Here is a 26,947-nt window from a genome sequence, read left to right as displayed (position 1 = left end):
GTACAATGTTGAAGTGTACAGTGATCTCCTGATTGTGCTCATTTCACTCAGCATCAGTTCGTGTAAATCTCTCCAGGCCTTTCTGAAATCATCCTGCTGATTGTTTCTTATAGAGCAGTAATATTCCATAGCATTCATATACCACAATTTATTCAGCCATTCTCCAATTGGTGGGCATCCATTCAGTTACCAGTTTTCTAGCCATTACAAAAAGGGCTGCCACAAACATTTTTGCACATGTGGATCCCTTTTCCTTCTCTAAGATCTCTTTGGGATATAGGCCCAGTATCAACACTGCTGGGTCAAAGGGTATGCACAGTTTGATAACTTTTTGAACATAGTTCCAAATTGCTCTCCAGAATGGTTGGATGTATTCACAACTCCACTAACAATGCATCAATGTCCCAGTTTTCCCACATCCCCTCCAAATTTATCATTATCTTTTCCTGTCATCTTAGCCAATCTGAGAGGTTTATAGTAGTATCTCAGAGTTGTCTTAATTTAATACATTTTAAATATTATAAATAACATTCAAGATCTATTTACATGAATCACATTTACTTTCATAGTTAAATTAAGTCAACTTTTTCACCCTAACTTAATTACAATAAAACTATAAACATTGTTTAGCTAAAAGGGACCCTAAATATTGTACTTTGCTATCATTTCTCCTCTGGGTCTCATTTCCTTTGTTTGTAAATTGAGAGTTGGACTAAATAATTTCTAAGGACCTTTTTAGCTGTAAGTTTTATGATCCTATTTCTCCTGTCTTAACCTCTCATTTACAAATTAAGAAATTGAGGTTCTTGAGTTCTATAGTTTTGGGCATATACATTACTATGGACATGTGTACCCCTACTTGAATTGGCACTAGTACTTTAACAAGAATGACACAGGAAATAGCTGTTTCTTCAGTGGAAGGAAATGGTTAGTCTATATTTAGGGTGTGACAGGTGTTTGTCACTTTCAGATTAATAACATTCATCTTGTTAAATGGTAGAATCATGTTACATTTTGAAGGAGAAAGATTAAAGAATATTTCTTAGTTCATATCGGTTTGAATAATATATAGAGCTTTTTAAAATTTCAGTTTTTAACTAAGTAATTTGAAGAAGGAATAGGATGAAGTCAGGAATTATAAACTCGTTTGGAGCATGTATGTGATGTCATAAATGTATTTTGTTCACTTTTTAGTTCAAGATGGTTGGTATGGGCTCTTTTAAAATAAAAAAAAAAACATATGGGAAAAGAAGAATGTCATCAGTCTGGAGGCAACATGAAATAACCTCCATTAGAGACATTTTAATTATTTAACAAGATTAATTATAAGCATATCTGACAAATAGAGGGAATTGTTAACACAATCCTCAGAAAAAGAAATATATTGACCTATGGGTCAAGAAACTAATAGAATGGAAAGCCTAGGTATTTTGCCAAGGATGACTATCAAAAACTCCTAAAAGAAAGTTTGTAATAGATATAGAATAGTTATAGTTGAATTAATGAAAAAAGTGAAACTGACCACCAATAGTGTAAAATTATGTATTAACATCATACTAAACTCATTCTTAAAAGCATTTACTCAAAAACCTTCCTTTGCCATTCTCCACACCCAGTAAGAATGTGCAAACCTAATTAGAGACTGACATATAGTCCCCATATTGGGATTTGTTCCTGCCATAGGCATTTTGCTAGCACATCTAGTACCTCACAACAAGTGGCCCTAATTTTCTTCTCCAGCTATGGAGAATTCTGAGAAAGCACGGAATAACATCAAGAAATTTCAGAATGGTTCAAAAGTTAACACTATAAGAAAAGAAATTAGGGATTAATATTTGTTAAAAGTTGTAGCTCTCAATGCAGCAATAAAAACAATATTTTAATTTTTAAAGGGGGGAAAATGCAAACATCTTTCTCCTTGGTGAAGAGTTTTTCCTAAGAAGAGAAAGATGAATAAGTTTAGAATATGAAAATGCTGAAAACAGAGGAATATCTTCCAAAAGAGAAGAAAATGGCAGTTACACTAAACATGTCATATCTGTATAAACCAAAGGCATTGACCTCAAATACAGAATGTCCATAGACAACTTAAGTATGATAGGATTCCCTGAAGTCTGAGACAAATTAAAAAAAAAAAAAACTTAATGTAGGAAGTAATGCAAGAAAATTACTCTGAACTTCAGAACATTTAAAAAAAAAAGTAAGCTGGAAAAAAATATTTAAAACTCAATATTTCAAACTTAAGATACTTCCAGAATGGTTCAATTTGATGGTGGCAGTGACAAATTTTGGCAGTGGCCAAGAGAAAGACATCCAGACATAAAAGAAAGGTTAACAGAATTATTTAACACCCACTAGAATCTGTAGAATGATGTAGAATTGTATATTCTGAAAAGCTTTAATCCCAAATTTCTTACTCTGCAAACCTAAGCTTAACTACTAATGAAAAAATGTGAGTAATCAAGAAGAAGGAATTCAAAAATCAAAGAACCATAATAAAAGATCACACAAGACCTGGCAGCTACTATTATAAATTTAAATTTAAAATTTTGGAATAATATTTTTTAAAAAGAAAAAGATATGGGTTTATAAGCAGAATATGCTATTCTGCAAAGTTAAATATAGTCCTACAGGGGAAAAATAGACCCTTGATAAAATAGAGAACTTTCAGATATATTTGATAAAAGACCTGAAGTAAGAAGTAACTTTAAAATACAAAAATAAGACCCAGGGAAATTTAGTTGCACAATTGAAAGAACTGATGATATAATCCTAACACACTGAAAGAAGAAGAAATGTGTTCCTTCAGAACATTAATATCTTTGAATATTATTGAGGGAATTAAATAAGAAAACTACAAGATCTGTGGGTGATTGGTTCTGCTCCAAGAATATGAAGAGAGTAAAAGGGGTGCATTTGTATAGAAAGGGAGAATAAGTAGATGGGATTTGCCTTTCTCATAATTTGGATGCATGAGACAAACATTCAAACACAGAGGGAGGAGAATAAGTGGTGAACAAGCATCAAGCGAATCTCATTCCATTCTCAGCTGCATGGAGGAGGAGAGAACACATACTCATAGAGGTATGCACAGAGATTACCTTATTGAAACAGGCCAAACTCAAGAGGGAAAGTCAGGATTGGAGAGATGGTTAGAAAAGAGTATAAAAGTGAGGAGAACAGTTTTGAAACTAATGTGCTGAATATGCATTATATGCGAAGAGATTTCTTTTTTCTTTTACAGTTTTTTAGATGTTGTATTTTGTATGTAAAAATGATCTCTTTTTAAGTCCTGAATTTTAAAATTTAATTAGGGACAGCTAGATAGTGCAATGGATAAATTATCAGTCCTGGAGTCAAGAGGACCTAAGTTCAAATCCAGCCTCAAACATGTACTATCTGTGAAATCCTTGGCAAGTCACTTAACTCCAGTTGCTACAGGCACATGGACGCGTGCGCACACACCCACACGCACACACACAGTATCTTACACTCTCCCACCCTCTCTGTCACTGTCTCTCACCTCTACCCTTCCCCCCCATCCCCACCCCTCATGTGGATCCCCTGACCCCATTAAATAATAATTACTGTTTCAGTAGTGCTTCAGGGTTGGCAAAATGCTTTATAAATATTATATCATTTTAGCCTTACAGTAACCCTTAGAGATAGGTGTTATTTTTATAATACCTGTTTTGCAAATGAAGGAACTGAGTCAAACAGATTACATGATATGTGTAGAATCATACAGCTAGGGTATATCTGAGGTCCAAGTTGAATTAAGGTTTTCCTGATTCTAGGCCAAACTCTTACCTATAACAGTGATTGACCATTGTTAAATGTTACGTAACACACACACGCATTATCAAAGACATATCTTTTGTATGAATATATACATAGTCTTAAGATTTACTAAGCCAGAGAAGTATAAAGCAAAGAAAGTAAATTCTAAATCTGATAACTTTAAGAAATATCAATTCAAATTAAAAAAAATAAAATCCTGGCCAAAATATTATTTTGTTTATTCAGCAATCATTGTTTAATGAAGTTAGATTTAAACTGGGAGGGCAAAGATAGTTTATTAGAATAACAGTTAACATAATTATATTTAAAATTAAAACTTCCAGACTTGCATGATTGTATCAATAGATACAGAAAAATAACTCAATTAAAATACAATGGTTAAACATAGACATAAGATGATCTTTTTAATATTTGCAATGGGAAAAAGTAATAGAAGCCTTCACAGTAAATACAGGAATAAAACAAGGATATCTTTTCTCCATTAATCTTGTCATTACTCAAGATCAGGAACATCATTGTTCTTCACTGGGCTCTCCAGTCCCTTTACCCTTCAGTTTTTTGCTAGGCCATTATCTCTGTATTAGCTACATTCTCTTCCCTTTCCTTTCTTGAGACCCCTTGGTCAACCAGTTTGATTCTCCACTATCCTATTCTCTTGAGACCATTACTGATGTTGCTCTACCAACCTTCACCTTTAAATTACCATCATGATCTGATGTCTTCCTTCCTTTTTGCATTCGGCTGAGTGAAGATGGAGAATAACAAAATCCAAGCAATAATTAAAAGAGAAGTACCATTCAGAGTAATTACAAAATTCATAAAATATTTTTCCAAAGCAAATTTATGCCTGTATTAATTTAATTATAAATAGTACTTAAAGAAATAAAGAAAAATTTAAATCACTGGAAAAATATTTAGTACTCTTATCTGAGCCATGACACTGTAATAAAACAACAATACTAAAAGCATTCATTTGTAGAATGAATTCTACCAAAAGAGCTACTTTATAGAGCTTGACAGAATCATCATAAAGTTTATTTTGAAATTGAATAATCCAGAGATAATAATGTAGGAATGAAGCTGGGTTAGAACTCTTAAGACCACAAACTATATAATGAAACAGTAATCATAAAAATTATTTGATGCTATTTAAAACTTAAGTGGAATGGTAATTGAGTAAGAATCTGAAATAATTGAATTTAGTAACTCAGCATTTGACAAAACTGAAAATTTAAGATTTCTTAAGAAATTATCTGGTAGAAAATAGATTTTAGACCAACATCTTACTGATATATCACAATACATGACCTGAATATTAAGAATTATACCATTAAAAAAATAGAATAGAGTTAAGGAAGAAAAATTCTTTACTTGGCATTTTTAGCCAATATATGTTAGAGACTATTTAGTATTTCACAAGGTTTCTTAGAAAAATTAGGATAAAGGCTCCAAAGCAACTTTGCGTGCTTATTTTAAATATGCCCTAAGCATGTCTTCTTACATTGTATACTGACTATGAAAACAAAGACAGAATTGCACAGCAAGATGAGAAAGACATATTATTTAGACTTTAGGACTTTTTAAATTGCTTAAATTGAACAATAGTAACAACAGCATGACTACTCTGAGAGAAGTATCTTCCTAAAACTGTTTTGGTCCAGAGAGTATAGAGATTGGTTACCACTGTGATCAAGGTTTTAAAGAATCAAGTTTTCTTCTTGTATTCAATTGAGGTTTCTATTACAAAAAATATAATGTATCTGATAAAACTGAAGCTTTAGATTTGGGAACAGAGCTTTACTTCCTTGGCGTTGTTTAAGCCTTAAGTTTTTTTCCTTCAGGTGAGACCAAAGATTTCAGACCAGGACAGTGTCAACCTGTTTCTTAATATTACACACACAAAAAAAGACCTTAACAAATATGCTTCCAAAGAAGAATATCATATATTTTTCACAGCTATATGTATAGGTTGATGGATTGGTAGGTAGAGGGAGAGGATAAGAGTGATAGAAGCAATTACAAAAGACAATATATAATTTTAAATACATGATATTGAAAAACTATTGCATGACTAAAACTAATGTAATTAAGATAAGAAGAGTGGCAGTCATTAGGAATGATGGGCATACCACTGAATTGTTAGTGGAGCTTTAAACTAATCTAAGCATTCTGAAAAGTAAATAGAATTTTTGTAAGAATGATTATAATCTCTTTTGTCCCAGAGATTCCACTGCTAGGCAAAAATCCCAAGGAGGTCATTTATAAAAAGAAAGGCCTAAGTACATGAAAATATTTCTAATAGCATTTTTTGTGATAACAGAATTGGAAACAAAAAACTTAAATTGTTAAATGACTTAAGTTATGGTACATTAATGTAGCTTAAATATTTTTTGTATGAACTAATGTTCAGAATGAAGTGAGCAGAATCCGAAAAATAGTTTGTATAATAAAAACATTATAAAGACAAATAATTTTGAAAAACTTAGGAACTGATCAATGCAATGAACAACTACTACTCCAAAGAACTTATGATGAAGCATGTTCTCTGCCTTTTTATAGAGGTATGATAAACTCAAAATGCATAATGAGATACATTTTTGGACCTGATTTATGTGTGAATTTCTTTTGCTTGATTATGCATATTTGTAATGGGTTTTGTTTTTCTTTTCTTTTTTTCCAATGGGGGCTAGAGAGGTGTGAAAGAAAGAGGTAGAGTTGTGAGAAAGAGGTGAGGAAAACTGAAGCATTTTTTTAACTTATAAAAGAGGACAAAAGGAGTCATTGAGAAGGATAGCTTTGAAAGTTACGTATTTATTATATACTTTTTAAAAATTAAGTTCTACATAATAGAGATTTGCATTTTTTCTACACACTTCTGATCTACTTTTTGTAGACATACTCATTTGGTATTAAGTGCTAAATAAAAAGATAGACTTGTAATTTTTTTTTTTAAGATGAATTGGTTTTTTGAACATGTTGAATTTGAGATGTCCCTGGGACTCCAGTTTGGATTGTCTGTGAAGTGATTTGTGATTCAAGCTCAGAGGAAGTACTGTGGCTAGATATATAGATCTGTGATTTAGCAGGATAAAGATGATAATTAAACCTAGAAGAAAAGAGGGCCTAATACGGATCCTCGTGGAACACAGATATGAATCATATTGATGATGAAGAAGCAACTAAGAAAAAGTCGACAGGCAAGAGTAGGATCCCAGGCTATTCCAAAAGCTCCCTCTTCTCCCCCTTCATCTTACATCACTCAAGTGGATTCTGCCACTATTTCCTACGTCATCTGTCTCACAAAGAAGTATTGCCTCGTTCTTTACCAAGGATACCTCCAAAATGATTGTGTTTTATCCTGTCTGGGATTGTCCTATTATCCCCACTCTCCTGGTATTCAATTTCTCCCTATCTCCTGACTCCTTCCTGTTGCCTACAAATATGCCCACATCTGCCCCACTCTCAAACCCTCCTCACTTGATCCTTTGATCCCTACTAATTGCTATTTTATATCTCTTCTTCTCCTTGTGGCCTAAGTCCTTGAGATGGTCGTTTACAACAGATGCCTCCACTGCCTCTCCTCTTGCTTTTTACATTCCAGTTTCTGATATCATTCTTCCCTGTTATTACTTCTCCAAAATTACCAATGATCTCCTACTTACCAAACCCAATGACCTTTTCTCAACTTCTTCTTCTTGACCTCTTTGCAGCCTTTGACACTGTTGATCATTTCCTTTTTCTTAATACTTTGTTCTTGCTAGTTTCTGGAATACTACATTCTTCTGGTCCTCCTACCTAATTGCTTCCTCTCAGTCTTCTTTGCTGAATCCTTATCGAGGACATATCCACCAACCATGGTGTCCCACAGGGCTCTCTCTCCCTCTATTCTGTTTCACTTTGATCTTATCAGTTCCTTTGGATTTAATTATCATCTCTGTGCTAATGATTCTCAGATCTACCTATCCAAATTTACCCTAAATTTTCAGCTGACCTTCAGTTTGATATTTTCAACTGCTTTTCAGACATCTCAAACTGGATATATAGGAAACATCTTAAATCCAACATGTTCAGAACTGAACTAATTATCCTCCCTTCTAAAAGCTGCCCCCTTCCAAACTTCCCTATTCTCTGCTATTCCCCATCATCCTCCCAGTCCCTCAGGCTTGCAACATTAGTGTCACAACACCCCTCCAGCCCCAACTAATCTGTTTCCAAGGCTTGTTGATTTCACCATAGCAACATCCCTTGAATACATCCCCCTTCTCTCTGGTATTGCCACACCTTGGTATACAGTTCCTGGATTACTGCAAAAGCCTACTTGTGGATCTGTCTGCCATAGTCTCTCCCTTCTATTTAACCTCCATTTAGCACCCAAAGTGATTTTCCTAAAATATGGGTCTTACTATGTCATTTCCATGCTAAGTAAATTCTAGTAGCTGTCTGCCACTTCCTGGATAAAGTGTACAATCCTCTGATCTTCAGAACTCTTTATGACCTAGTCTCTCTCCACCATTCTAGTTTTCTACCTTAAATCTCCCTAAAAGAACTTCCTCAGGAGTTTAGAAAGAGACTGAAGATTAGGGAGAGAGTACAAATAGAGAGGGCAACCTACTGGATAGATTGGGATGAAATGGGATCACTTCTGTGTGAGGATGAGTTTGCCTTCGCAAGGAATTGAGCTTTTTCTTTGTGTGAGATTGGGATGAAGAAGGAGATAGTAGCAAAAGATTCCTAAGTGATTACAGTGAGATTAGGGAAAAGGAAGAAGAGGGAATTCTTGGAAATTGGTATCTTTTTTCAGTGAAACATGAGGCAAAGTTTTCAGTAGAGAGCATAAAGGAGGGGGGGACTCATGGAAAGTTTGAGAAGAGATGAAGGTTTTAGAAAAGTCATAGTGGCAAGATAGTGAGTAAATTTAGGGAGTTGCTTTGATGAGGGGCCAATTAAACTATGTGACAAATCTGTAGTGTATTTTATCCCCATAGGTGAGCTAAGTGCATAGAATGTCAGGAAGATTCCATTTTCTAAGTTCAAATCTGGTCTCAGACACTTATTAGATGTGTGATCCTGAGCAAGTCATTTACCTGTTTGCCTCAATTTCCTTATTTATAAAATGAGCTGGAGAAGGAAGTGGCACACCACTCCAGTGTCTTTCCCAAAAAAATCCCAAGTGGGATGGTGAAGAGCCAGACATAACTAAAAACAACACTCAGTCATCATGGTTTCATGATTTTTATCTCGTTTCATTCAGCAGCGTGTTGAGTAGTCCTAAAGGTAGAAGAAGGTAGGAATGATCCATGATAGAGAATTGACTGTCAAAATTGGTGCTTTGATATAAAGGGGCATGGAACTGTAGAAAAGGTGATAGAGTAGAGTTGGATTGGCTCACCAATGAATACAGATGGGGAAAGCAGGAAAGCATAGTCAGTACAAAGGAGATAGATCCTGGGAAAGAACTAAAAGATGAGGGAACTAGAGATAATGGTGAAGATGAAGAACAGGGTGGGGAATTGCAAGCCAAAAATGGCATCAGATTATAATCAGATAAAAAGAGTTTCAAAGCTTATTGAAATGAAAATAGAAAATCTAGATGATGTCAATATTTAGGTCTTGACCATTTCTGTAGGAGGTCATAGGGAAATGAGTAGACTGGGGAACTGGGAAGTTAGGGTGTTTGAAGAGAAACATTGTATATGTTGAAGTCCCCCAAAATGAGAAGATGAATTGGGGATCTTAGAGTGTAAGCTAGCCATTGAAAGGAGATGAGATAAATAATGATGGTAGAGGAAGAGTGTAAATGACAGGGGGAAAGATGAAATATTCTCTCTCCCTTCCCCACATTATAAACAATGAGTCAATGTTTATTAGTAAAAGTATAGTTAGTACTGACAAGCATAGTCAGGAATTCTGTATTATCAAGAGGGAATCAGATTTCAATGCTGCCAGAAGATGAAAAAGGAAGAAGAGAAAAGTTTAAAAAGAGGAAAACACATTTGTTACATATGTAGCAGGCATTCTGTAGAGCACACTGGAAAGTGTGGCTACTTTGGGAATGGGATATTTGTGGGGTGAGGTGGAGGAAGAACAGAACAAGGCAGTAGGGAAGCATAAGAAGGGATTTAAATGCTGCCCAGGGTCCAGAATCAATAGGATGGAGATTGTATGATGATAATAATTGAGGGAAAAGTTTACATAAGCTATCAAGATTCCCAAGAACAGCCTGTGTACAAGTAAGACAAATCAGTAGTGGAAATTGAACAGTGATTCATAAAGCTTAGGGTTTTCTGTGACCTGGTAGCCCTTTGCTTTTAAGCCATTCCTCTTCTACTTGTTCAGCCGATTTAAAAAAAAAAAAATATATATATATATATATAGAATTGCATATTTTCTCTCCTTTAATTTTCACATCATTAGAATCTAAGTCATCATCCCAGTACTTTGAAGCTATAAATGTTCATTCTTCCCCTTTCTAACTGACTAGAAGAAAAAAAGAACATTACACTCTAGTTGCTGGTTTGTAAAGTGATTCTGTTAAAAAGAGAATAACCTTTACTTTAGCAAGATTCCCCTCTGTAACATTTTTATTATTTGATTGTTGTAGTCATATCAACTCTTTTTTTTTTTAATAGTAACTTTTTATTGACAGAATCCATGCCAGGGTAATTTTTTTTTTTTACAACATTATCCCTTGCACTCACTTCTGTTCCGATTTTTCCCTCCCACCCTCCACCCCCTCCCCTAGATGGCAAGCAGTCCTATATATGTTGAATATGTCCTAGTATATCCTAGATACAATGTATGTATACAGATCCAAACAGTTTTCTTGTTGCACAGGGAGAATTGGATTCAGAAGGTAGAAATAACCCGGGAAGAAAATTAAAATGCAAACAGTTTACATTCATTTCCCAGTGTTTTTAATTTGGGTGTAGCTGCTTCTGTCCATCATTGATCAATTGAAACTGAATTAGGTCTCTTTGTCAAAGAAATCCACTTCCATCAGATTACATCTTCATACAGTATCGTTGTTGACGTAAATAATGCATATCAACTCTTCATTTGGTTTTGGTTTTGGTTTTGGTTTTTTGGCAAAGATACTGCAGTGGAATCTTTGCCAGCTCATTTTAGAGATGAGGAACTAAAGCAGGGGTCCTCAGACTTTTTAAATAGGGGGCCAGTTCATTGTCCCCCAGACTGTTGGAGGGCTGGACTATAGTAAAAACAAAAACTATGAACAAATTCCTATGTACGCTGCATATATCTTATTTTGAAGTGAAGAAACAAAACGGGAACAAATACAATATTTAAAATGAAGTGAAGTTAAATCAACAAACTTACCAGTATTTCAATGGGAACTATGGGCCTGCTTTTGGCTAATGAGATGGTCAATGTCTGGTTCCATATTTGTTACTGCTAGTCATAACAAGTGATGCAAGTGTGTATCCGTTATCTTGATCTGGTTGGAGATTTCAAATGTTTCATTCTAGAAAAAGTCTGTTCCCAGACATGAGTGCTGCCAAAGATGGTTGCCATTTTGAGTGCATGGTTCCTGAAATGAGGATATGTCTCAGAGGGGAGAGATGCATAGAAATTATGAAGGCTGATTGACTTGAATGCATCTTTCAGAGGCACGATTCTGCAGTTCAGCCAGTTCATTTGGTAAATTGTATCCACATTTTCAATGTTAATAGAAAATGGGTAACAGAAAAGCTATATGTCCTGTTCATGGAGATGAAGCTCTTTAAATCTAAATTGGAACTCCTTTTGCAAATTTTCCAGTGAATCCATACATGTTTTGTTTGGGAATGCAATCAGTGGTTTTTCTGCTAACAGATTTTGAGTTGTGGGGAGATGGCAGAAGTTTTCCACTTTCACTTGTTTAATGAGGAGGCCTAATTTTACTTCAAAAGTTTTGACATGTGATTGCATATTACAGATGAGCTTCTCTTTTCCTTGAAATTGCATATTGAAATTGTTGAGTAGCTCTGTTACATCTGTCAGAAAGGCAGGGTGCCATTTCCATTCTGCATCATTGGGCTCTGGTACTTCTTTATTTTTTTAAAGCAGAAAAGTTTAATTTGTGGAACTAAGTCATAGAAATACTTCAAAACTCTCCCTCGACTCAGCCAATGGACTTCTGTGTGACATAGAACATCTTCATACTCAACATTTAGCTCAGACAGAAATTCCTGAAATTGTCTGTGATTTAGTGCATTAGCTCTAATGAAGTTAACACAAGATACCACAATTTTCATAACCAAGTCCCACTTCAGTGATTTACTACACAGCGCTTGTTAGTGGATGAGGCAGTGTATGGCTATTGGATGAGAATGGTTATGTTTGTCCATCTCTTGGTTAATGCAAGCAATTACTCCTTTCTTAAACCTCACTATGCTAGGAGCACCATCAGTTGTCACGCTGGCTAGTTTAGCCCAGTCCAGCTCCAAACCATTCATAGTTTGGCAAACCTTTTCATAGATATCCTCTCCTGTAGTTGTTCCTTTGATGCTTTGCAGTGCAGCAAGCTCTTCTTGTGGCTTCAAAATAATCATTTGTCCCACAAATAAAAATTAGAAGTTGTGCAGAATCACAAACATCATTGCTTTCGTCGAGTGCCAAGGAAAAATATGAAATAGTTTTTATGGAGTTTTGCAAATGCTGATGCAGATTGTCTCCCATTTCTTCAATCCTCCATGTAATTGTAAGTCCTGAAAGACTCACTGTACTAAATAAATCGGCCTTCTCCGGACACATTTCTTTGGCAACAGAAAGAAGGCATTAACAAATTCTCCTTCCACAAATGGTCTGCAGTGCATGCTATTAGCTTGGCAACTTGAAAACTTGATCGCAGTGATGAGATATTTAGTTGCTTCTGCTTCAGAAAAGTATTTTGCTGAGTTGTCAATGTATTTTTCAGTTTTAATATTTTATCTTTTCTCGCTTCTCCAACCAGTCATATTTATCTTTATATATTGAGTTTCATAGTTTCGACGCAAATTATATTCTTTGAACACAGACAGCTCTTTCCTTGTACTGCATGAAAAAGTAATCATAAGTCCACTGTTCTTTGAATATTCTACACTCCGAGTCAATTTTTCTTTTTCTTGACATCATTATTTCCTAGGGATTCCAAATTGCTATTAGTAAAATACCAATATATATATACAGTACAACAAAAACAATATACCAACAATAACTTTGCCCACACAGAGACATACAGACTGCAGTGCCCAACTGCCTCCAAGCTGTCTCTGCGCTGTGATGCCTCTGTTTCCCATACTCACTCTCCTGCTCTTCACGCTCCCGCTTCCGACCTTCACTGAATTCCCCCTGCAGCAGCCGTGATATGTGCAGCATGCACTGTACATCCCCCATGCCTATCTGTTGTGGTGGCTGCCGTTACTGTACAAGGCCGCAGGCTGTCAGTTCTCCATCTTCTGCATCTCTCTCCCTTCCCCACACCACACACCCCAGCCTGGGAACTCACCTCACCTTGGGATCACCTCACACTGTCTCTGCCGTCTTAGCCCAGTGCCGGAAATGTGCGTTGCTAACGCGAGTTTAGGTCAAACATCACTTCCGGTCTGATTTTGCCATAACCCAGCGGGCCACATAAACGTCCTCAGCGGTCCGCATCTGGCCCACGGGCTACAGTTTGAGGACCCCTGAACTAAAGCAAACAGGGTTAAATGATTTGGCCAAGGTCACACAGGTAGTAAGTGTCTAAGACCACATTTGAATTTTTGAAGAAGAGTCTTCCTGACTACAGAACTGGCATCATCCACTGTTCCCCTTTATACTCTGCAAAATACAGCCTTTACTCAAAGGTTGCTATGTTGATGAGTAACCTAAGACATCCCAAGTCAGCTCATTCTGTTCTATACCTGGACAGCCACAGTGGTGTGAGACCTTCCTCTGTGTGTTTGCATTAATGACAGCTGTTTCAGCAATATCATTTCATACTGTATACAAGTTAGAGGAGGGACACAATTCTGGGTGTGTCAATAATTTAAGAGCAGTATTGATAAGAAAGAGAATATCTGCAGGAGGGCAAACAAGATGGTGGAACGGCTTGACATCATGCCACAGGAAGATCATTTTGTTGAATGACTAGTCTGGAAAAATGAACCCTTTACAAGTCATGACGACTTTCTTCCAGTATTTGAAGGAATGCCAAGTGAAAGAGCTATTAATCTTCTTGGCCCCTAAATAAGTAGATAGAAGTTACAAAGGGGTGGGTGTATGCTTAATGTAAGGAAAAGACAAACTTTCCTAAGTAATTGGAGTTATATCAAAATAGAACAGGCTAATTTGCATGCCAGCATTATCCCTAGATCTTTTGTAAAAGAACTCTTGTCTATGCATCCCATAATATAGAAAAGTTGAGATTTTTTGAACCTAAGTTTTGTTATCAAAGTACATAAATGTTCATCTTCTACTTATTTAAGAGAAACAATGAAACTTATGGTCAAATTTTCTGTGTTGCCCTAGGATAATTACCTTTTTTATTGATTATTTGTTTATGGACTTTTGAGACTAGGTTTTACTAAATTTTTAGAAGGTGCTACTTTTGTTGTTTTTTTTTTTTAACATTGTAAGACATTGTAGCTAGATAGATAGATAAATAGATATAGACAAATTTATACTTATTTCCATTTCAGTTTAATACCCTTTTGATTAGATTTATAAAATTTTAGGGAAATAAGTTTTTACCTTCTTCATTACATTCACTCATTTTAAACCGTATTGTTTTTTTTTTCTATTTTCTTGTCAAGGCATTGGGATTTTGGCGAACATGAAGATTTTATTTTTCTTTTTACATTGTTGGATTGCCTTTAAATTAGACAGTGTCAAGAAGTATTACCTTTTAATTGAATGGGTTCATATGCCTGACTTATTTATACAAATCTTAATGACAAAATTCTTTATTTTCATTTTTTCAGGCTCAAATAAGTAATAACAGATCATCTGGTAAACGAACCAACAGATACTATTCAGCTGATAAAAATGTCACCTGTAGAAATTGTGAAAAACGTGGTCATTTGTCAAAAAATTGCCCTGTTCCACAGGTAGGTAAAGTACCAATACTTCTTACAGGGATGTTATAATCAGAGAACTTTAGAACTCCTCTAGTCTTATCAATTATTGCAAGAATCTCTTATACAATATCTCTAATAGACTGTAAGTCAATAGTGTCTGGAATTCCTGTAGTGATAGTGAGTTAACTACTTTTCAAAGCCTATTCTATTGTGAACAACTTAAAAAATTCTTTTTTATAATGAGATGAAATCTATATTCTTGATATTTTTCAATATATGGTTCCAATTCTGCCCTTATATATTAAAAAGTTGGTGGGTCTTTTTTTTTTTTTTTTTTTCAGTTTAATTTTTTTGAGAGGAAGGGGGGATGGAGGCAATCTTGGTTAAATGACTTGCCTAGGGTCACCCAGGTAAGTCTTAAGTGTCTGAGCTATATATTTGAACGGGTCTTTCCAATTTTAGGGCTAGTGCTCTGTGTACTGTCCCACCTAGCTGCCCCAGATATTAAAAAATTAGAAAGAATTAGAAAGAACATTAGAATTCATGTCGTCTAGGGGTTCCTAACCTAGGGCTTTGAAATTGCTTTTTTTTAAATAATTGATTTCCTTTATAATCCTATGTGTTTTATTTTATGCATATAGAAATATTATTCTAAAAAAGGATACAGAAGATTCACTAGAGTCCATGAAACAAAAAGGTTAACAACACCTGATTTTAAGTAGTCTAATCTAATAATTTTACAAATGAGGAGACTGAATACTAAAAACTTAGGTCATAGCGATTTCTTGTCTAGCATTTACTCCCCTTAATACAAAATCTGCTCTTTCCACATAAAAATCTTTCTATCATGTCTCCCTTAAGTTTTCTCTTTAGGCTAAATAGCCTTAATTTTTGTGGTGGTGGTGTTTTTTAAATAAACATTTATATAGTACATACTATATGCCAGGCACTGTGCTTAGCACTTTCCAATTATTATCTCATCTGATCCTTAGAGTAACCCTGAGAGGTAAGTGCTGTTATCATCCTTATTTTATAGTTAAGAAAACTGAGGCAAAGAGAGTTTAAGGAATTTATTCAGGGTCACACAACCACTAAGTGTCTGAGACTGGATTTAAACTCCAGTCTTTGTGACTCCAGACCCAGCACACTCTCCACTATGCTTTCTAGCTCCCCCACTTGTTACATAAAATATAGTACTTAGCCCACTCACCATCCTAATCACTTTTTTTTGTGGATGATATAGCCTGTTAAGTTCTCTTCAAGCTTTGATTACCCCCACCACATACTGCCTGAATAGATGTTCATATGTGATTCAATCAGTGTGACTGAATACTTCTTTAGCTTTTTTTTTAGTGGTAGTATCTAATATAACTCTTGTCAAACATCTTTCAAAGGTTTTTACTTAAAAATATGTTAAGAATTTAATTAATGTCACATTAAAAAATTTTACTTCGCAAATAAAAATAAATAGTATTCTGTCTTATAAAAGTGCTACTGAGAAATTCTACATCCTAAAACAATTACATGTATATATGGATTTTGGAATTATATATTAGACTTCATTTCATTAAAAATTTTTAATTACAACCTGATCCTCTTGTTTTATAGTTTATCATTGTAAGATTCCTTCCCTTAAGTCTTTAGATATTTAACACATTTATTGTGATGATTTCATTCCCCCCCCTTTTTTTTTTTTTTTTTTTTTGTATATAAAGGGCTAAAGTTTTTTCACATAATATTTTCTTCTCTACAGAAAATACGTGTCTGTTGCCTATGTGCCGAGAGAGGACATATACAGTATGATTGCCCTGCTCGGTTTTGTTTAGATTGTTTTTTGCCTGCATGTTACTCCCACAAATGCCTTGAAAGACCTTCATGGAAAAAACATTGTGAACGGTGCGATATGAAAGGTCATTATGCTGATGTGAGTATCTCATTTTATAAATCTGTTTATTGGCCTTTTCAGATAAAGTGAAAAAAAAATACATGTGCCTCTTTCCAGTATACTTGTATTTTCATTTATAGCCTTCTTCCTTCCTTTTTGTGATACATGGAGATTAAGTGAAACTGAAGACTGGCTTTGTGAGTTGATAATTGCATAATGGATAGACTGCTGGATTTGGAGGTAAAGAAGATATAGGTTCAAATCTTGCTTCAGATACTTAGTCATTTTGTGATCTAAGCAAGTCATCTAATCTCTCTTATCCTTAGTTTCTACACTGTAAAATGGTAGAGATAATAATAGAAGTTGTTGTGAGGATAAGGTACTCTTATAGGTAAAGCATTTTGCAAATCTTAAAACTCTTTATCATCTATCTATACATCTATCTTATATATGTTACCTATTATATATATGTGTGTGTGTGTGTGTGTGTGTGTGTGTGTGTGTGTGTGTGTTACCTATTATTTCTTCAGGACCCCAGTGTCTTTGAAAAGTTTTCTACTTAACTTTCTTTGTAAGGATAGGAATAAGCATGTTGGGTATTGTTAGACTGAAATATGGATTATCAGAGGGCAACCTGAATTTTGGTGGTATTATTCTCTTCTAAGTTTTCACCAATAAATATATATTCTGCTTCCATCCTAAGTAAGCTTATCATGCATGAGATAAAACCAAATAAACATAGAATAAATGACAGATACAATTCATTTGTATGTTTCATTTGGAATATTCATTACTCGATATATATAATCAACTTCTGTTTGAAGGCAACTTTGTGAAGTACTAAAGTTTTTCCTCTGATAGACTATAATAGATAAATAAATGTGTAAATCTACGTATCTCGTGCATTTTGGTAGGAAAAATATTTGATCCCACAGCACACATAAGTGTTGGGGTAACAGTACTTTCAAGCTGCCATGTCATAGAACCTGCTCTTAACCTCTCTTGGTTATGTGCAGTCATCTTCACAGAGCCAAGTTATACGTCCATGGCTTGTACTGTTTCTGTGCTCGAGTCCTTTGTCACTGGTCCATTCATGTGCCATTGGGGAAGTCTTCTCTCAGTCATTTGAAACTGAGAATTAGTTTTAATATATCATGGAGGTTTTTTCATTGAACAAGCATTTAAGGGCTTCTCCTATTGGCAGCACTTTACTTAGAACCCTGAGAAATAGAAGGGAGAGCAAGTGTACTCTCTAGGATCCTAATCAGAAATTTTAGTAAAGGAATTTTTTTTAAAAAAAAAAGGTACAAAGGTAATACACTGTGAGTTCTCTTAAATATAAAACAAAGTGATAGGAAGAAATGAGGGCACACAGGAAAGAGCACTGAATCTGGAATCGTGGAACTTCACTTCATATTCCAGTTTTGCTGTTCATTACCTGTGTGATTTTCTGCAAGTCATTTAACTAGGCCTCAGTTTTCTCATTCGTAAACTAAGAAAATTGGTTGAAATAAATTGCGGTAGTCCTTCTAGTTCTGAGTCTTTGATCCTTATGATCACTAAGATTTCTTCAGTTAAGTTCAACATACGTTAGTAGAGATAAGTCATAAACTGCATCTTGAAGGATCATTGATGGATTGAGAGCTGAAAGGGACTGTAGAATTCATCTATATGAGGAATTTTTAACCTTTTTTTTATGTCATGGACATCTTTAGCAGTTTGAAGAAGTCTAGAGACCCTTTCTTAAAATAATATTTTTAGGAATACAAAGGAAATCAATTGAAACAGTTATTTAAAAAAATACTTTTTGAGTTCACAGACCACAGATTAAGAAGCTCTAAGCTTTTTTCTATCACTTAATAGTAATTTGTTTTTTCTGATTACATGTAAAGATAGTTTTCAACATGCACTTTTGTAAAATTTTAATTCCAAATGTTTCTTCTTTCTCCCCCTCCTCCAAGACAGCAAGCAAATTGATATGTTATACATGTATAATTATGTTAAACATATTTCCATATTAGTCTTGTAATGAAAGAAGAATCAGAACAAAAGGGTTTTCCATAAGAAAAAAAAAATTAAGTGAAAATAGTATGCTTCATTCTGCATTCAGACTACTTAACTTTTTATTTAGATGTAGGTAGCATTTTCCATCTTAAGTTTTTTGGAATTGTCTTGGATCATTGTATTGCTGAGAAGAGCTAAATACATATCATAGTTGATCAGTGCATTATTTTAAGAAGTTCTAATCTTAATCTGACCAAAAAAATAGTGTTTTTAACCTTTCATCAAGTTGAAACTGTGATTGCTAAATTAGGAATGGAATGACCAAGTTGATATTCTATACTTTTGCAATAATAACTAGCTCACCAAGTTATAAAATAAACTCACAAAACTCAACAATATTTCTGTTTATTATACTAATAAAATTTAGAAAGGAAGCATAGCAAAAGAAATTCCATTCATAATAACTATCTGGAAGTCAGTTTAGTAAAACATTCTCATTACCTGAAATAAAATTACAAAATGTTCTTTTTAATAAATAAAGAACAACTTAAGTATTTGAAGAGATAATCAATACTCATGGTTGAGCCATGCTATTATAATAAAAATAGCAATTCTGTGGGAACTAATTTATGGATATAGTGGTTTGCCATTTAAACTACCAAGGAAATAATATAAAGAACTAGACAAAATGATAGCACAATTTATTTGAAAGAACAAAAAGATCTAGAATATCTAGAGAAATAATGGGTAGAGAAAGATTAGAAAAGGGGAATAGCACTTTCAGATCTTAAACCATATTGAAGTAGTAATAAGAAAAAATTCTTCTGATACTAGTTAAAAAATAGAAAAGTAGATCAGAATGAGGAAGAGTGAGTGGTCAAAAACTGATACAAAGGTTGTGAACCGGGAACATGGTTTGTCAAAAATAAGCAAGTTTGAAAGAGGCATGGTTTTGAGAAGAAAAATAATGTATTGAGATCTCAGTGAAAATCACAACTTCTCTATATGCTTGCTCATCCCTATGTTTTTTGTATCATCTTGTGCACCTCAACCAAAACAAAGTAGGGTGCAGCAGAGCTCTTACCAGTCAGTTCTGATGAGTTCCTATTGTAGTCATAAGGTGGTGGTTGTTGTTTAGTTGTATACTATTCTTCTTGAAACCATTTGGAGTTTTATTGGCAAAGATTCTAGAGTGGTTTGCATTTTTTTCTTCAGCTCATTTTATAGATGAGAAAATTGAGGCAAACAGGGTTCAGTGACTTGCCCAGAGTCACACAGTTAGTAAGTGTCTCAACTCAGATTTGAATTCAGGTCTTCCCGACTCCAGGCCTAGCATTCTATCCACTTTACCACAAAACTGCTCTAGAAGATAAAGAGAGAAATTTTCCAAATAGTACCTGAAACAGCATCTTGAGTGTAAATATCACGAAAGACAGTGTAGGATTTATGAAAGGATGTGAGCACAGTTAGATTATAAACTTCCTTGAGAATTTACCTATCTCCAAAGTAGAAAGATTAGGTACTATATTAAATGGAGGAAGTGGAGATAAGTGTGGGAGTAATAAAGAATGATAGTAGGTATAGTTTTTTCAGAGATAAATTTCACTGTTGGCTTTTAAGAGAAGGGTGAATTGCAACCGTTTTTCCACTCTCCATTTGTTTGATCATATATCTCTTGGAGTTAGCCCTTATTTTGGAACTAAAAAAGGTCATAAAATCAAGAACTTATTTCTAGAAAACTAACTTATCAAGAGTTATTATTACAGATAAAAAGAAGGACCCAGCACTGAAGTTGAATTTTAATAAAAAGCTTAATTAGAAAGTCCACAGCTTTATGTCTAGAAGTCACTTTTGTTCAATACCCATCTTTTCTCATACATCTCTGAAGTTCTCATGTTTATAAAATGTCTTATAGCCCAGTAATATTCCATATTCACAATTTTTTAGTGCTATAACATGTTGTTATATTCATGTTCCACAATTACTTTAATCATTCCTCAATTATTTGATACTACAAATACTACTATCAATATTTTGTATACAAGATCTTTCCTACTGGCTTTGACTTCTTTCCTCTATCTATAGTCCAAGGATCTCTCAGCCGAAGAGCATAGACATTTTAATTACCTGCATAGCTTGATCCCAGATTGCCTTCTAAAATAGTTAGGGCAAGGTACAGCCGTACCAACAGTGATTAATGGGTCTGCTTTTCTATAGTAGCTTCCTCATTCATAGTTTCCATTTTTCTGAGAATAGACTCAGAATTCAAAATACTGAGAGAGGGCAGGCCCATTTTCATATTCTGTTCTAGTTTTGAGACAGCCAAGGCAGTGGCATATACACTGTGTGATTACTTTCATTCAAATCCCAGCTTTTCATTAACTGCATGTGTGACCTGACTCAAGCTTTTTCACCCACTGTGGACTTTGATTTTTCTCCTCTGTAAAATGAGATGACTTTTAAGGTCCACTCACCCCTAAATCTGTGATCCTATGTAAATACATTTGTAATGAGTCCATTACAATGCAAACTCTAAACTTTCTCTACAATAATGTATCTTTTGTGTATATGTTAAAGTAGTATAGGCTATTACGATAGGTAAAAGTGCTACAAAAATAATTGGTTAAAATATATTGAATTTCAGCAACAAAACATGCTCCCCAAAAGTGTTTGACATTGTCATTTAGAAATATACTGTAAAAATACAGTACTGTAAAAACAAAGTACACTACAGTAACTGAGTGAGATTTCATGGTCACTCGAAATATTGGCTTACTCATTCACAAGAAAATAAAGAATTCATGTATCTAGCATGTGACATTTTTACATGAATAAATCATTGAATTATTCTGTGGGTGAGTGGATATAGGTAAATAGTGTGTGTGTGTGTGTGTGTGTGTGTGTGTAGGACAGTGCACTAGAGATAGACCATGAACTGAGCCCAGAATTTGAATAACAAGACATTGAGATGGAATGCATTTGGGAAATTGTACAACACATTCCATGATCCCAAGTTGCTTGCTACCATAAAAGCCCATCTTTCCAATATCAGTATTCTCCTGGTTGTGCTATATAACTGTGAATAATAGAATACTGAGATCTCAGAAAAATAACAATATCAGGTGACCCCAAGGGGGAATGGAAAAATGCACAATGGGTATAAATAGACTGCCACATAATACCAACAGTGATTTGCACACACAAAAAGTGACATAGAGCACATCATCTAGGACATGTGTAACATATAATCTATTAGCTTAAGATCTCATTTCTTATTTTACTCAGATAATTTAGGCTATTTTCATTGAGCTCATTCTCCATTTCTCTTAATCTCAAAATGCTTGACTCTATCCTTCCTTCATTCTTTTCCTTTTTCTAGTATCTTACTATAAAGTAACATTTCTCCTTATTAAAGCTGATCCCTTTACATATGCCCTTGAACCCATAATTAAGAGATTAAGCAATCTCTTAATTGTAAAATCTAATGGTATTTTCTCAATCTTCATCCTTCTAGATTTCTGTTCCATCTGACAGTGACCTCCTCAATTTTTTTTTTCCTCTTCATATTGTTGTAATGGTTCTCTTTCCTAGTTAACCTACTACCTGTTTGTTCTTTCTTCATCTCCTTTGCTGGTTCATCATCTGTATCACATCCCACTGTGGATATTCCCCAAGGCTTTGTCCTGGACCCTTTTCTGTTTGTACATTCTCATTCATAATGACCTTAGCAACTCCCATACATTTCATTATCATTTCTATGCTTATGATTCACGGATATAGATATCCAACCTCACTCTTCTAAACTTCAGTCCTGAATCACCAGTTGCCTTTAAACATTTCAAACTGGGTGTCTCATAAGCTTGTCATAAGTACTATAACAGGTCATTATGTATACTTGTACCTTTTCTAGGTGTCTTTATATAGTTCACAGAATATTATTGGGAAAATACCGTAGCTAAAGAGAATAATGTTGCAATCTATTATCTATATCAATCAATAAACATTTAGTGGGCTCTCATGTGCCAGGAATAATAAACATAAAGAGGCTCTTATAAGCTAATGGAGGAGAAAACAACAATAAAAACAAATATAAACAAGCAATATAATCAACAGAGAGGAGGCTCATGTAGAATAAGAATTTAGTTGAGAGTTAAAGGAAGCTAGTAGCTAGAGATGAAAAGGGAGAGCTTTCCAGGCATGGGGAACAGCCAAAGAGAATTCCTAGAGCCAAGATATTGAGTATCTTGCTTGTAGAATAGCCAGACCACCAGTGTCAGTAAATCAAAAAGTACATCTTAAAGAATAAGGTATGAGAAGACTGGAAAGGTAGGGGAGGCTAAGTTATAAAGAACTTTGAACCTCAAGCAAAGTATTTGATCCTAAAGATAATAGAGAGTCACTGGAATTGATTGAATTACATGGTTGGACTTCTACTTTAGGAAAATCATTTTAAGGGCTTAATATAGAAAAGATTAATGTGGGGAGATATTTGAGACAGGCAAGCCTCACTAGCAAACTGTTGCAGTAATCTAGTAATGAGGTCCTGCATTAGAGTGGTGGCAATGTCAACAGTCAGTGACATAGGAGAAGAAGGGGAATATTCAAAAGATATATTGCAAAGATGAAATCATAATCAGTTTCATCATTCCAGTTATTTTTTTCAACTTGTAATCTCTACTAGAATGATAAATTGAGGTAAATTTGATTTACTTATATTAAAAATGAAAAAAACGTTAAGAACTTGTTAGGCATTGTTGTGTTTTCCCATGAGAGACACAGTACTTTAACATCATAGAATCAATCTACTTTATAGCTGAAAATCAAAAGTCTAAATTTTATTTGTTAAAGGAGTTCCTCTAGGGAAGGGGGAAAAAGAGATAAAAGGGGAGGAAACAAGACTTTGAAAATGAAGAGATGTAGATATTGAGAAAGAAGGAAGATAAAGATAAAGCAAAGGTTTTCAAGAAAGGATTTTTGTCCCATCCCCTGCCCCCAAAAAAGTCAGGTTTTAAAGATACTAAGTTTGAGGTGTTGATGTGATGAGACTTCCAGGTGATGATGTGCAAGTTGATAGGTGTAAATATAGAAATGCTTGTGGTAAAAATTTGGGAGAAATCCTCCTAAATAGTATAATTGAGGTGTTGAAAGTAATTAAATTAATTTGTCTAAAGAAAGAATGTTGAAAGAAAAGACCAAGGATAGAATTCAAAGAATAGTAACGGAAGACTTGAAAGACACCAGAAGATAAGGAATTATGGTCAGAAACATAGAAGCCAAGGAGAAATCTGTATTACTGTCAAAACAAAGAGAATAAGGACTAAGAAAAAGACCTGTGAATTTTGAATAAAAGAATTCATTGGTGACACTTGATAGAGCAATTCCAGTAGGTTGGTAAGGATGAAAATCATATACAAAATAAATTAAGAATAAATAAATGGTAAGAAAACAGTGGTATCAAATTCCTTTAGGGGGACAGTTTAGAGATAAAAAGGAGACTAAAGATGAAATGGTGTGTTTAACTTATATCAGATTGCTTGTTGTTTTGGGGAGGGGAGAAGGAAGGCAAAAAATATGGAACACAGTCTTACAAAAATGAATGTTGAAAATTATCTTTCCATGTATTTAGAAAGATAAAATACTATCGAGAAGAAAAAAAAAATTGAGATGGTGGTAAAATGGTTGAGAGAAGGGTTTTTGTTTTGTTTTTTAAAGATTAGGGGAATAAAATTATAAGCATATTGAAATGAAGCAATGGAGGAAAAATTACCAATGTTTCCTGAGAAAGGGAATTGTTATAGTTACCCAGGATTGCAAGAAATCAGAGGGTGTGTCACTTGCTGAATCAAGTAGCAATAAGTGACTCTCAAGAACAAGAGCCTAGAGAAGAATAAATAAATTCGATATGTTATTGAGTATAGGTAAGGCAAAAGAGAGCTGATGTGATTAAGATAATCATATAGTAATCGCCATGGGGGCATATAAACTCAATGCTAGCTTTGATTTCATTAACAAAAACTCAAAGATGGTGTCTGGTGGTACAAACCTATAATCCCTGCCTCTATGAAGACTAGAAGTTAATGGATCATTAGAACTGGAAATTTATGAACTGCAGTAGAGTTAAAGTTGATAGTAAGTTTAGCACCTATATAGTGAGCTTTCAGAAGAGTGAAGGGGGAAAAAATGAAGAAATATTAGGATACTGAAAGAGAAGCAAACCAATTCAGGTTGGGGATAGAGTAGATCGAAGCTTCCATTCCACTCAAGAATGGATTTTAGACCTATGAATGGCCACTATACTTCCAGAGTAGGAGAGGTAGAAAGACCCACTCAAACATACATATATACTATATAAAGGTAGATTTCATACAGGAAAAATCAGATTTTTGGGGGGGAAGGGTTGTTGTTTTTTGGGTTTTTTTTTTTTTGCTAAGGCAATCAGGGTTATGTTACTTGCCCAGGGTCACACAGCTAGGAAGTATTAAGTGTCTTGAGATCAGATTTGAACTCGGGTCCTCCTGACTTCAGGGTTGGTGCTCTATCCATTGTGCCACCTACCTGCTCCTATAATCAGAAATTTAACAATTATTTTGGGTAACAGTGCAAGGAATACAAAAGAATTTAGGGTATGAAATAAACATTTTATATGTTTAAATAATTAATTTTAAATATAGACAAAGAAATAAAGACAAGGAATATATTGGTGTTGGGATTCATGTATTCACATAGGAGTAAAATCTAAACTTTCTGTGTAGGAAAGGGGAGACAGGGAAATAATTTTTTTTCCCTTTTTTAAAATTTATTTTTAACACACATTACTTTATGAATCATGTTGGGAGAGAAAAATTAGAGCAAAAAGGAAAAATGAGAAAGAGATTTAAAAAAAAACAGGAAAAAAAAGTGAACATAAGTTGCTGAAAAGGTACTAATTTATATTGCCTTCTTACTAGGAGCTCTCCACGCAGATAGAATCATATTTCCAATAGAGACATTATTTTAAAAACAAACAAACAAAAAAAATGATCAATCCTGAAATAATATGAATGGCAAAAACACTAATAGCAACCTAAGTGACTATTTGAATTCTTGGCTTCTTCCAATTCTACTTTTTTCTCTAATAGTTATAGTCTAACTTTGCTTCTACCCAGCTAAAATCCATGTTATTTATTACTGCAATAAGCTTTCTGTATTTACTCATTTGTATCAATCATATCTGAAAATGAAAGTACTTTAAATCAAGTGCCTCTAGTTGAAAGAAACAGTAATTTCTGTGTTTTCTTCACCCCATCCCATATTTTTTATACCCAATATTAGGATATTCATGTTACTGGTCAGTTTACCATTACATAATATCATATTCTGAAGCAATTCACATTAGAACAAAATTGTTAGTAGTAAATGTCCCAATGACCACCAAAAGACTCCATCTGAATTTTATTCAAGTAGTCAAATCCAATAGACTAAATTACAAATCATTGAATATAAAATGTCAGAAAACAACTTGTCATTTTATAAGGAATCAATTTTTACCTTTAGAGATAATGAGTATGCTTTTCATTGACTTAGATGAGAACAGCACTTAACTCCCTTTGAGAGTAAAATTCACTTTCTAATTTGAATATGCCTATTTTTGTCAATTTTTTTCACATACTTTTAATATTATTTAAACATAATATTGAAAGATTAATTTGCTTAATAAATATAATTCTTGAATAGATTTTATAAAGTTTCCTACCTCAGAGACCAGATTGACTCCAAGGGCATAGTCTATAGCCTGGAGGTCTAGAATTACTTAATGTATGCATGCAAAAATCATAGTAATGTTAATGGGAGTGGCATGTTTCATTGGAAGGGGAATAAATCCCAGAATTAAGGATTAAAAATTCATTGGAGCTGTTCCAAAATTACCTAATAATGAATATTGAAATTTGGTCAGTAACTTAGTAGTATAGTTATATTAGATAGAATATTGAATTTAGAGTGAGAGGTTCTTGTTCAGTCATTTTCCTCCTCCCATTTCCATATTCAAATGTTTTTGTGATTATTATATGCTTAGTTAAATGTGCCAATAGAAAGCAAAAATTTATGAACAATGAATGAATATCCATTTTTTTTTAATGTTTTTTCTTATTGGCTTGTTAAGTCAATATATATTTACTTCACTTTTAGCCCCAACCTTCTCCCACATAATTCTTTTCATAACAATCCTCTTGAACTATTTAAA

At 34.1% G+C, this 26,947-nt stretch overlaps 1 protein-coding gene across 5 annotated transcripts in view; it reads left to right on the top strand.

Annotated features, from left to right (window-relative positions):
- The window catches only part of ZCCHC7 (zinc finger CCHC-type containing 7), a 272,764-nt gene that overhangs the window by 195,457 nt on the left and 50,360 nt on the right, over positions 1–26,947 (top strand). For all 5 annotated transcript variants that reach the window (XM_031937129.1, XM_012542683.3, XM_031937153.1 and 2 more), the window contains exons 4-5: positions 14,742–14,867; positions 16,591–16,761. In XM_031937129.1, coding sequence (XP_031792989.1) covers positions 14,742–14,867; positions 16,591–16,761 — 297 coding nt within the window. The remainder of the gene's footprint in view (positions 1–14,741; positions 14,868–16,590; positions 16,762–26,947) is intronic.

Source organism: Sarcophilus harrisii, chromosome 1 (genome assembly GCF_902635505.1).
Source record: "Sarcophilus harrisii chromosome 1, mSarHar1.11, whole genome shotgun sequence".
NCBI lineage: Eukaryota > Metazoa > Chordata > Mammalia > Dasyuromorphia > Dasyuridae > Sarcophilus > Sarcophilus harrisii.
This window is presented reverse-complemented; position numbering and strand designations above follow the sequence as displayed.